Source organism: Sorex araneus, chromosome 5 (genome assembly GCF_027595985.1).
Source record: "Sorex araneus isolate mSorAra2 chromosome 5, mSorAra2.pri, whole genome shotgun sequence".
Classification (NCBI taxonomy): Eukaryota; Metazoa; Chordata; class Mammalia; order Eulipotyphla; family Soricidae; genus Sorex; species Sorex araneus.
Genome location: NC_073306.1, coordinates 161684739 through 161696940, shown reverse-complemented (window position 1 = coordinate 161696940; position 12202 = coordinate 161684739). Strand labels below are relative to the sequence as shown.

General features: G+C 39.6%; 1 protein-coding gene across 3 annotated transcripts in view; it reads right to left on the bottom strand.

Annotated features, from left to right (window-relative positions):
- Positions 1-12202, bottom strand: part of TBC1D19 (TBC1 domain family member 19) — a 136874-nt gene that overhangs the window by 116563 nt on the left and 8109 nt on the right. For all 3 annotated transcript variants that reach the window (XM_055138627.1, XM_055138628.1, XM_055138626.1), the window contains exons 2-3: positions 4799-4871; positions 3056-3101 (exon numbers count right to left, since the gene is read on the bottom strand). In XM_055138627.1, the coding sequence (XP_054994602.1) occupies positions 3056-3101; positions 4799-4871 (119 nt within the window). The remainder of the gene's footprint in view (positions 1-3055; positions 3102-4798; positions 4872-12202) is intronic.

Genomic DNA, 12202 nt, shown 5'->3' with positions numbered 1-12202 from the left:
GAAGATACACAGATGGCAACAGACATATGAAAAAAATGTTCAGCCTCACCTACTTTAAGGGAAATGCAACTCAAAACCATGAAATATGTGTGAGTATCAAAATGACGAGGAACAGCATGTCGGCAAGGGCGTGGAGATGAAGACTCTCATACAACAACGACGGGATATAAACTGGTATGGCTTTATGGAAAACAGCATAGAGAGTACTAAAAAACGACAAACAGAAGCATAAGATCTAGCAATCCCATTCCCAGGTATTTATCCAAAGAGTATGAAAGTAATAATTTGAAAAGATATTTGTATCCCTATGCTCAAAACAGTGCTATTCGCAATAGCTATGACACAGAAATAACAAAATATTCATGGATAGCTGGACAAGAAAGCTGGGGTGAATACAAAATTGTTTACACAAATGCTGTACCATAAACCAACAGCAAATCAATACGACTGCATTTTAATAAAATTCACTTGATATATCTAACCTAATGAACATAGTAGCTTAGTCCAGAGGCTCTCAAGCTTTACTTCTTATTTGAATCACCCAGAGAGGTTTGAAAACTCACAATGTCTTTCAAAATTCCTAACAGCATGGTTGAGGGCCATCCCACAATTACAAACACTCTGTCAGAATAATCTCGGAGGATGAGATCCAGAACTCAGCATTTCTCCATTGCTCAGGTGATTTCAGCACACAATCAGCGCCAAGAACCACAGGATCAATCTTCCACTGAGTGTGTGTAGCTTCCACATCATTTAAAATCAAAACAATCCCAAATAAACTATCATCAGTTGGAAAGCATCCATTATTTTCATCTCCCATTGCCTTTATTTCTCAATTTTCTCAGGAAACACAAGAAAAATGGCGGTATTACTGGTCTCCTTCAAAAATCCCAACAACTTATTTAAAAATGTTTGAATCTAGAGTGTAGTGTTCTAAAGAAAGGCCAATCCTGGAAGACTGTCCTTTTCACCAAGTGAGTGAGCACTCACTCTGTCTCAAAGAGCAATTTTCTTTTTTTTTATTTATTTATTTATTTATTTTTTTAATTAGTTTATTTTTAATTAGAGAGTCATCGTGAGGGTACAGTTACAGATCCATACATCTTTGTGCTCATGCTTCCCCCATACAAAGTTCAATAACCCATCCCTTCACCAGTGCCCATTCTCTACCACCCGTAAACCCAACATCCCTCCCCCCCTCCCCAGACCCGTCTCCCCCCACCCCACCCTGCCACTGTGGCAGGGAATTCCCTTTTGTTCTCTCTCTCTGATTAGGTGTTGTGGTTTGCAATAGAGGTGTTGAGTGGCCATTGTGTTCAGTCTCTAGTCTGTATTCCACCAGCCTCACCCTTCCCCCACATGTCCTCCAACCACATTTTACTTGGTGGTCCCTTCCCTGAGTTACCCAGAATGAGAGACCAGCCTCCAAGCCATGGAAATATTCTCCTGGTACTTATTTCTACTATTCTTGGGCGTTAGTCTAAAAGAGCAATTTTCAGGAATGCATTAGACCACAAAGGCTCAGCAAAACTCAGATGGCAACTTGAATGACCCCACTGTGAGATATAACAATCTTCACAATTTTTTTTTCACTTGACTATTTTCTGATAATGCCACTAGCTATTTTGTGTAACAAGCAATATGAAATAAATTATTTTGTACAAAAGGGGCAGTTTTGAGGGGCTGCCTTGGTAACTAGGGACAATGGTGGGGGGGAGGAAAGTCACACTGGTGATGGGGTAAGTGTTGGAACACAGAACGCCAGAAATAACCGAATTATATAATTACAAAATTATATAATTTTGTAAACCACAGTGTTTATATGAAGTTTTTTAAAAAACAAAACAAAAAATTGTTAATAGAAAAGTAAATAAATAAAATCCAATTATTGGTTCTTAGGAAAATACTAGATAATCATTAAATTCTCCTCAGAAGAAAACCCATTATTTGGGTGCTTTTATCCCACCAGCATCTGAGACAAAGACACTGAAGTTTCAAGCTTTCTGTGTAATAGAGATAAATTACCATATTTACATTAGTTCAATCAACGTGTGGCATCTCATATTATGAATTTAAAACCTTAATTATCGTGATAATCATCTATTTCTTTGGTGGCTTTTACCAAAGGAATTAACACAGCAACTTTAATTAGTAGATACATATCTACTTATTACCCATATCTGATGTTACTTAAAAATTCAAAAGCCAACTGGAAAGATGGTGATAAGGGAAAAAGCAAACATTATTGGGCAAATGTATCTCCAGGCCTGAGCCACAGACACTCATCTGAGTCTCCTTCCTTTAGAAACAATTCTGGCAAGCTTTGTTCTGATTTCCCAGCTAACAGATTCAAAGGGACAAGTTGGAAAGAGGAATGTTCGAGACTAGAGATGCCAGACACAGGTCCACAGAGAGTAGTGAAAGCAACAACACCCAGAAGACATTAAAACTCCCTTAAACCACAGAGTCACTGGTGACAGGAAACTACAGATTATTCTACACGATATCACCTCTGAGTAACATGGTGCTGGAATACAGGAATTGAAAAATAAAAACGATGAATAAAGGAACATTGAATAACCTAAAAAAGTGAACATTCTAGACCTTCATTTTTTATCATTATAAATATAATTATAAAGAGTTTATAATTATAAACAGTTCTATACACTTTAAAGGACCAAGGGAAAATCCAGCTAAACAAAAGTACCGATGGTCTCCACAATGACACCAACTTTTAAAGAAATTATATTTTGAATGATCAGTTACAAAGGAGAAAACAACTGTAAAATTAAAGGCCAACAATAAAAAGAATGTGAGTATGCTTCAGTTATATGAAATATCTCAGTCTCTAATAACACTGATAATATAAAATATTTAGTGACTAAACCGAACTATCCATTATTCTCTGGCAACTCTATAATTTTATTTGCTTCTAATACTATACATGAACACTAAAATGCAGTAACACAAAGAGTGTACATAGCCATGCTGTACTCCATTACTTACAAAGTAAACAGAGAAAAAGTGACAGTAACTTAAAATAGGAAAAACTCACACACTCAGTTCACTATAAACAGCATTATGAAGCTTCTTCTCCCAACCTTTAAAAAAAAGGGATAAATTACATGAATATACTAGTTTTAGAAATATGTTATCATTAAAATTTTATACCATTATATTCCCTTGTGAAAGAACATTACAATTGCCAACTGTTCCATAAATTTGTTTTAAGGAATTATTTCTTGACTATGTTTCCTGAATAAAAATGAGTAGCAAAGTCATCAATAAAAATGAGTAGCAAAGTCATCCACATCACTGCTGGAGAAATAGTACAGCAGGTAGGGTGCTTGCCTTGCATGCAGCAGACTTGGATTTGACCCCCAGCACCCCTTATGGTCCCCAGATCTCTAAGGGAAGAATAAAGAGTAAGTCCTGATCACCACTAGGTGTGGCCCAAACACCAAAAAGAAAAGGAAAGAAACTTATCAATTTTTTAAGTAAAATGATAAAATGACTGCATCATCATAGTACCAAGATGAAAGAAACATTTTCTACTTCCACTATTGTTATCACTGTATCATTGTCATCCTGTTGCTCATTGATTTACTCCAGTGGGCACTAGTAATGTCTCCCTTTTTTTTTTTTGAGACTTGTTACTGTTATTGGCATATTGAATATGCCATAGAGAGCTTGCCAGGCTCTGCCATGCGGGCGAAATACTCTCGGTAGCTTGCCAGGCTCTCCGAGAGGGGCGGAAGCATCGAACCCGGGTCGGCTGTGTGCAAGCAAATGCCCTACCACTATGCTATCGCTCCACTTCCACTATTAAGGTTCTCAAAAGGATAAAGGACAAAGCGTGGTTGCTGTACTCTCAGTGTTATGATAAATGTACAACTGAAAGAAAAGAAACCGTCGATCACATGGCAAAGAGATAGGTCACGTGTAATTAATTGCCATTAGCTAGTCTGAAAACTTCGGACACAGGACCCAAGACAGAGTACAACAAGTAAGACACTTGCCTTACACACTCTAGGCCCAGGTTCAATCCCTGTCATCACTTCTGGGTCCCCCAGTCCTACCAGCAAAGGTCCCTGAGCGCCACGTCAGGAGAAAGCCCTGAGCACCGCTTGGGTGTGGCACAAAAACACCAACAAAAAAATCATAAACTTCTGAAAAACAAGAGGCAAATTATTTTAAGATGCCATCAGCAAGAGTCCAGCTGCTGACAGACTTATCTAAGTAATTAAACAGTGTCTATGAGCTAACGATAAGAAAAGAGAATTTTTTTTTTTTTTTTTTTTTTGCTTTTTGGGTCACACCCAGCAATGCTCCTGTCTCTGCACTTAGGAATTACTCCTGGCAGTGCTTGGGGGACCATATGGGATGCCGGGGATTGAACCCAGGTCGGCCATGTGCAAGGCAAATTCCCTATCCGCTCTGGCCCCCAACTTTTTTCTCGCTGAGAAATTTTTTTCCTTTTCTTTCCAAGGATAGAGAAAAGGAAAGAAGTGTAGATGGGGAAAAGTCACAAATGAAAAGCAAAGGGGATTCTTAATATGATCAAAAGCATTTTGACCACAAAGTTAGAGCATTCAAAAACCAATGATGACCAATCTCATTCAGGGTTTCTAAGTTTTTGCATCATTTTTTAACATTTCTGAGAATTCTAATTAACCCCCAGTAGAAAGCTATCAAGCCAGTGTAACGCAATTTTAAATGTTGGGGATACAATAATTCATCCAAATAAAATTTTTACTTATTTTCCTTAAAGAATTAGGGTGGAAAGTAACTTACACACCTGATATTTTAAAGAATTCCTTAATATCTTCTTTTAGTGATTCAAGCTTAATTTCAGGTCTCTGAAGACTGGCCTATTTAAGAAAACAAAAATAAAGTTGAAGACAGGTCAAAAGTTAAAAATCTTGATTAATATTTTTTGCTTAAATAAGACATAGAGTTTGCCAACAGGCACATTAAAAGTATTCGTCATCACCAATTTTTTGCAAAATGACAATGTGTTATCACATGAGATCAATGAGAATGACTGTATCAAAAAAGGCTCTAAACAATCAATGCTGGCAGACACAATTTTTAAAAAGAACCCTTATTTACTGCGAGTAGAGATAGATATAATCTGGTTCAACCTTTATGGAAAACAGAGACATCTCAAAAAACTAAGACTAGAAATACCTTATAATTCAATAATTTCTTTCCTTAACATCTATCCCAAGAAGACAAAATCACTAATTTGAAAAGATATATACACACCTATATTCATTATGCAGCACTGTGGCCAAGATTCAGGAAAGTACCCAACAACAGATGAGGGCATTGCACATACAGAATGGAAGACTACTCAGCTATACGAAAAGATGAATCTTGCCTTTTGATGCAAATTGGATGGAACTACATAGTATCATGTTGAACGAAATAAGTCAGAGAAGAAAGAAAAATACAGATGATCTCACACTAATATGGAACACAAATAAAGCAGGAGAATAGAGAAATGCCAAAGGAAACAAACACTAAGACTCTGCCAACGGAACTCTGTTTACCAAAGAGGAATGGGGGGTGGGGGTATGGGATGGGGATGGACAAGAAGGGACCTCTAGATGCTGGTGACAGAGCACTTTGGTGGTGGATATGCTATAGTAACATTGATCACCTAAAATATATAAAATATCACTGTCACTGCCATCCCGTTGCTCATTGATTTGCTCGAGCAGGCACCAGTAACGTCTCCATTCTGAGACTTGTTGTTACTGTTTTTGACGTATCAAATATGCCATAGGTAGCTTGTCAGGCTCTGCCATGCGGGCGGGATACTCTCGGTAGCTTGCCGGGCTCTCTGAGAGGGCCGGAGGAATTGGACCCGGGTCAGCCATGTGCAAGCACAGTCCTATCTCCTGTGCTATCGCTCTGGTCCTTGCTAATAGTATGAGGTTAAAATCGCAAAAATGCCACCGTGGATTTCTATTTTTCTCCTTGTAACAGCACTGGTTAAAGGTTAGATAAGGGTGAGATACTCTCTGTAGCTTGCCGGGCTCTCCAAGATGGGCTGAGGAATCGAACCCAGGTCGGCGACGTGCAAGGTGAACACCCTACCCACTGTGCTATTGCTCCAGTCCCATATAAAATATATAAATATAAATATTAATACTAGTGTAAAACATGTAATGCAAAAAAATTCACTTGTAGAGAATTTATTTCATTTGATTTAAATTCTTTTAGTCACCAAGACTTCTGCTGGAGAAGAAAAAATGGTAAGCATGTGTGTCTGTTCAGGAGCTCTTAACAAGAATGTGCATCATGGGACCTGAGCAAGACCACAGGGGCCATCGTACTTGCCGGCATGCAGCTAACCCTGGCACATGTGGTCCTCTATCACTGACCACTGCCACCAGGAAGAGGCTCAACCGAAACATGCTACGCATGGTATACCCATTTCTTCTTCACATGCTTGTTTAAAAAAAAAAAAGCTACAGATGAGAATTGTTTCTATAACCCTAGTAGTTCCTGTGGAGATAATAGATCTAGGTGATATAGACATACATACAGACATGGATTTATAGATATAGACAGATCATACATAGTCAGGAATTAGTTTGGGTTTCAAAATGGAAACTCTGGCTCTGTCCAAGCGGACCTATTCTTAACCTGCATTGTACAACTCACCGCGATGGACCCCTCAGTGGGTTTCTCCTACTGACCTTCCCAAACTCATCCACCTCTCTTCCAGTACTGGCTGGAGTCTCCCTCTGACCCCCCATGGTCAATTTTTGGCCTCCTTTCACAATATACTTTATTGGTTCAAACAGCCTTCAGGTTCTATCTTGGAACTGATCTTCTGCCTCTCATTTCAAGTTGGCCATCACTAATTAGGGAATTCTACATGACTTTCTCTAAGTAACTCAGGACTGAAATAAAACATGGAGAGATATTTATTTACACAAGGCAAACCCACATTTCAGTATCTATTTCTCTCTTTAAAGGATTAAAGGACACAATAGCAGCCAAGGGAGATATACGGATAAGGATGACACCCCTTCCTGGTTCACAACAAACAATCACGATTTTTGAAATATAGTTTTCATATCAACTGCAGTGGCCCAATGTTGAGTTTCTCCTAGAATATGCTATATCCCACCTCAAAGAAGAAAACATAAAAATATATCAATTTCTCAATAAGAAACAGACCTTACAATACTAACATATATTCTATCCCATGTCTAGGAGGAAGTATACTTAATATGTAGCTGAATCATTTAATTTTTGTTTCCTACAATAAATACATGTCAACTTCATCTCTCCTCAGTGAGCTCTACAGTATATGTACATGGTATATTTCTCATGAAGTAGAAAAGGAAGCAATATTTGAGATATAATTTCAAAATTACTTAGTAAGATGCTAGCACTTTTAAAAATTTTATTAAAACCCTATGACTTCTGTTGGAGAGGATGTGGGGAGAAAGGGACCCTTCTACACTGCTGGTGGGAATGCCGACTGGTTCAGCCCTTTTGGAAAACAATATGGACGATTCTCAAAAAATTAGATATTGAGCTCCCATTTGACCCAGCAATACCACTGCTGGGAATATATCCCAGAGAAGCTAAAAAGTATAGTCGAAACGACATCTGCATTTATATGTTCATTGTAGCACTGTTTACAATAGCCAGAATCTGGAAAAAACCCGAGTGCCCTAGAACAGATGACTGGTTGAAGAAACTTTGGTACATCTATACAATGGAATACTATGCAGCTGTTAGAAAAAAGGAGGTCATGAAATTTGCGTATAAGTGGATCGGCATGGAAAGTATCATGCTAAGTGAAATGAGTCAGAAAGAGAAAGACAGACATAGAAAGATTGCACTCATCTGTGGAATATAGAATAACAGAGTAGGAGACTAACACCCAAGAATAGAAGAATAGTAGAAATAAGTACCAGGAGGTTGACTCCATGACTCCATGGCTTGAAAGCTGGCCTCATATTCTGGGGAGAGGGCAACTCAGAGAAGGGATCACCAAGTATAATGAGATCGGAGGCCATGCGGGGGAAGGGTGATGCAGGCTGAATGTGGTCTAGAGACTGAACACAGTGGCCACTCAACACCTCTATTGCGAACCACAACACCTAATTAGAGAGAGGGAGAGAACAAAAGGAAATGCCCTGCCACAGTGGCAGGGTGGGGTGGGGGGAGACGGGATTGGGGAGGGTAGGAGGGATGTTGGGTGTACCGGTGGTGGAGAATGGGCAATGGTGAAGGGATGGGTTCTCAAACTTTGTATGGGGGTAACATGGGCACAAAAATGTATAAATCTGTAAATGTACCCTCATGGTGATTCACCAATTAAAAATAAATAAATTAAATTTAAAAAACCCTATGATTTATAAAGTTATTCATAAATGAGTGTTAGACCTACAATATCCCATCACTAATCCTACCACCAATGTCACCTTCTCTCTATCAGTGTCCCAAGTTCCCTCCCACCTCCCAGCCTGCATCTCATTTTTAGGTTTGGTTGTGGTAGTTTGGATCTCTTAAGTTTCCAGCGTTGTTGGTTTTGTGGTTTGCATATATAGCTAAACCATTTCTCTACATCACTGATGTATCTGATGTCCTTGACCCTTGCCCCCTGTTACTTCCGTTATGCTAATTTCCCCCCTCAATTTCTATCCTTCTCTGTTCTCTACCCTATGCTTTGGGGCCAAGGGGAGCTAGGCAGTTCCCCTTTTACACACTGCATTTCCTCACCCACCTGCTCTACATATTGCAGATGCATAAGATCATCCGGTATTTGTCCTTCTTCTGACTTACTTCACTTAACATGGTTTCTTACAGGTTAAAGTGAAATCATTCTTTATAGCTACATAGTATTACACACACACACACACACACACACACACACACACACTATCTTCATTATCCACTCATCTATCATCACATACCCAGGTTGATTTCATATCTTATCTCCATATCTGATCTATTGTACTAAGTGCTACAATAAATAATGGTGTGTATATGTTCTTTTGAATGAACAGTTTTGTGTCCTGGGTATAGATACCAGAAGTGGGATTGCTGGGTCATTGTGGCAGTTCAATTCTTAGTTTAGTGAGAAATCTCCAGACTGTTTTCCATGGGCTTTCAGACAGACAGCATTCTCACCAGCAGGGAATGAAAGTTTCTTTTTTACCACATCCCCACCACCATAGACTGTTCCCAGAATTTTTAAAAAAATTTTATTTATTTATTTTTTAATTTATTTTGTTGAATCACCATGTGAAAAGTTACAAAGTTCTCAGGCTTATGTCTCAGTTATACAATGTTCAAACACCCGTCCCTTCACCAGTCCCCATATTCCACCACCAAAAACCCCAGTATGCCTCCCACCCCCACCCCCCACCCCCGCCTGGGTAACTGATAAATTTCACTCTTCTCTTTACCTTGATTACATTCCATATTTCAACACAAAACTCACTATTGTTGTTGGAGTTTCAACACAGACTCACTATTTTTGTTGGAATTTATCCCCCAGGAATACAGCCCTATTGACAAGGAAATATTTGATATTGAGTTTTTCACTGATGAGAATGAAGAGATAAAAAGGTTTACAATTTCTGTATTTTAGTAATTAAATCCAGGGAGATTAAAGTTGGAAATTGAATCATTTCCCTTCCTGGAGCAGCATGGAGCAAAAGCTTAGTTCACAGTCTGGATACATGGTTGCAAGCACTCGCTGGAACCCCAAGTCTTATATCTGCCTCTGGTTCCTGCTTGTTCGGCATTCCCACGGCTGTGCAGAGGCATGGCCACCCGTGTCAAATCTCGGCCAGAGCCCGAGCTCCGGCCCCGGCTCGAGCCTGCCCACGTGTCCTGGTTTCAAGTTCAAAGCACACATTTTTTTTTTTCCACGCCACAAAGTTCATACCTGCTCAAAGGACCCATAAAATGTCGGACACCACGCCTTCTCCCCCGGGAGGGAGGAGAGACCAAGGGAGAAGGATATTTCCTCCGTTAGCCGGCGTGGGGCAAAAGCTTAGTTCACAGTCCGCATACATGGTTGCAAGCACTCGCCGGAACCCCAAGTCTTATACCTGCCTCTGGTTCCTGCTCATTCGGCATTCACGCGGCAGTGCAGAGGCATGGCCACACGGGTCGAATCTCGGCCGGAGCCCGAGCTCTGTTCCCAGAATTTTTGATATATGCTGTTCTCATTTGTGTGAGATATCTCATTGTCATCTTGACTTAGATTTCCCTAATCACAAGTGATGATAAACATTTTTTCATTGATTGTCCGCCTTCCGTCAGAGTAAGACACCAGCATTAAGATGATCTGGGGTTCTAGACTTATAACAACAGCATATCGGTGATATTATTCTTTCTCTCTCCAAAGTCTATCTTCTTTCAGGTTGCTTCCTTTCAAAACTCTATTATTTATAATAACAATCTGAGCAACAAGACTTATTAAACACTTAATGGAATGGAAATAACATTTGTGGTTTTATATAATATCCACTTTATATACAAATAATGCATGATAACACAAAATAACAAAGCTGATCTTGTGATAAACATCAAATATGGAATTAGGCTATTATTTTACTGTCTAGAGGATGGACAAGTAAATTCAATTTTAATGTGCAAGTTGACTTCATAACAAAGTACTTAGAAAAATTTCTAAGTAAGTTGGCCCCAAACCCCACCAACCTCAAAATTTCTTTATAGAAACACAAAATTCCAGGTTATCCCAATAAGATATTAAATAATAAAATGAATCCAAATAAAATTATATATATATTCAAAAACTAATTTTAATAGTCTTAAAGGCAAAGTAGCAGAGAAAAGCACATAAATCATTTCTTCTTGGCTTTGAAATATTCTGCAATATTTTATTTTTCTAGTTGAACTGGATCAACACTATCCTAGCACTTTTTGAACAAACTCAGAGAAAATAGTACAGAAAATCTTGGTGGCAGGAAAAGGTTCTTGTGTTAAGTTTTAAAATGCACATTACAAGCAACCATTTGGTAAAATGTCTATTTTCAAAGCTGGTTATACCTATTGCTTTTTATTGGAAATTCTTTTATTGTTTGTTTTGTTCTTCTTTTGTATTGGATTTGGGGCCACACTAGAAGGTGCTCAGGATTTACTCCTGGATCTTCGCTCAGGAATTACTTCTGGTAGCACTTGAGGGACCATAAGGGATGCCAACCGGGTTGGCACTGTGCAAGGCAAATGCCCTATCAGCTATACTATCGCTCTGGCCACTATAGAAAGTTCTATTTCAATATGAAGTCAATAGTTTATGCCCCAAAACCGGAAACATTATCTTAAAATCCTTTCTTGTTGTTTCAACTAATATTAAACTCCACACCAAAGAGAGCCCCGGCAGCCGAAAACCTCTGAAATCCCAGCCACAGCCATGCTCAGGGTCACTCTCCACACGCTCTGACGAGCCTCATGCATGAAGAAACCGACAGAGGAACCCATGTATGCAGGACCCGTGGCTGAGATCTCCAAGCCTCCTCGGATCAGGACTGGGCCTCCTCCACCCAGATCTACGGTTTTCCAGTAGTTTGGCAGTCACACCCACAAACTGCCCCTGGCGCCATGTAATCTCATCAACCGCCAAGACCCAGAGACTATAAAACAAAGCTCCCGGGGCTGGAGAGATAGCACAGCGGGTAGGGCGTTTGCCTTGCACGTGGCCGACCCGGGTTCAAATCCCAGCATTCCATATGGTCCCCTGAGCACGGCCAGGGGTAATTCCTGAGTGAAGAGCCAGGAGTAACCCCTGTGCATCGCTGGGTGTGACCCAAAAAGCAAAAAAACAAAACAAAACAAAACAAAAAACAAAGCTCCCAAGAGAGAGCAACACATAATCTCTCACTGCAGAGCCTGGCAAGCTACCATGGCGTATTCGATATGCCAAAAATAGTAACAATAATGGGCCTCATTCCCCTGACCCTGAACCGGGCAGGGACAAATGAGACATTACTGGTGCCTGCTCGAGCAAATTGATGAGCAACGGGATGACAGTGATATAGTGATTAAACCAAAGCATAACAATCTGTAGCAATCATTCTATGAAGTTCCACACTGAATGTTTTTTTTTTTTTGCCTTAATTCAAGTTTTCAATAAATTCCTTTTTTTTTCCTTTTTGGGTCACACCCAGCAATGTACAGGGGTTACTCCTGGCTC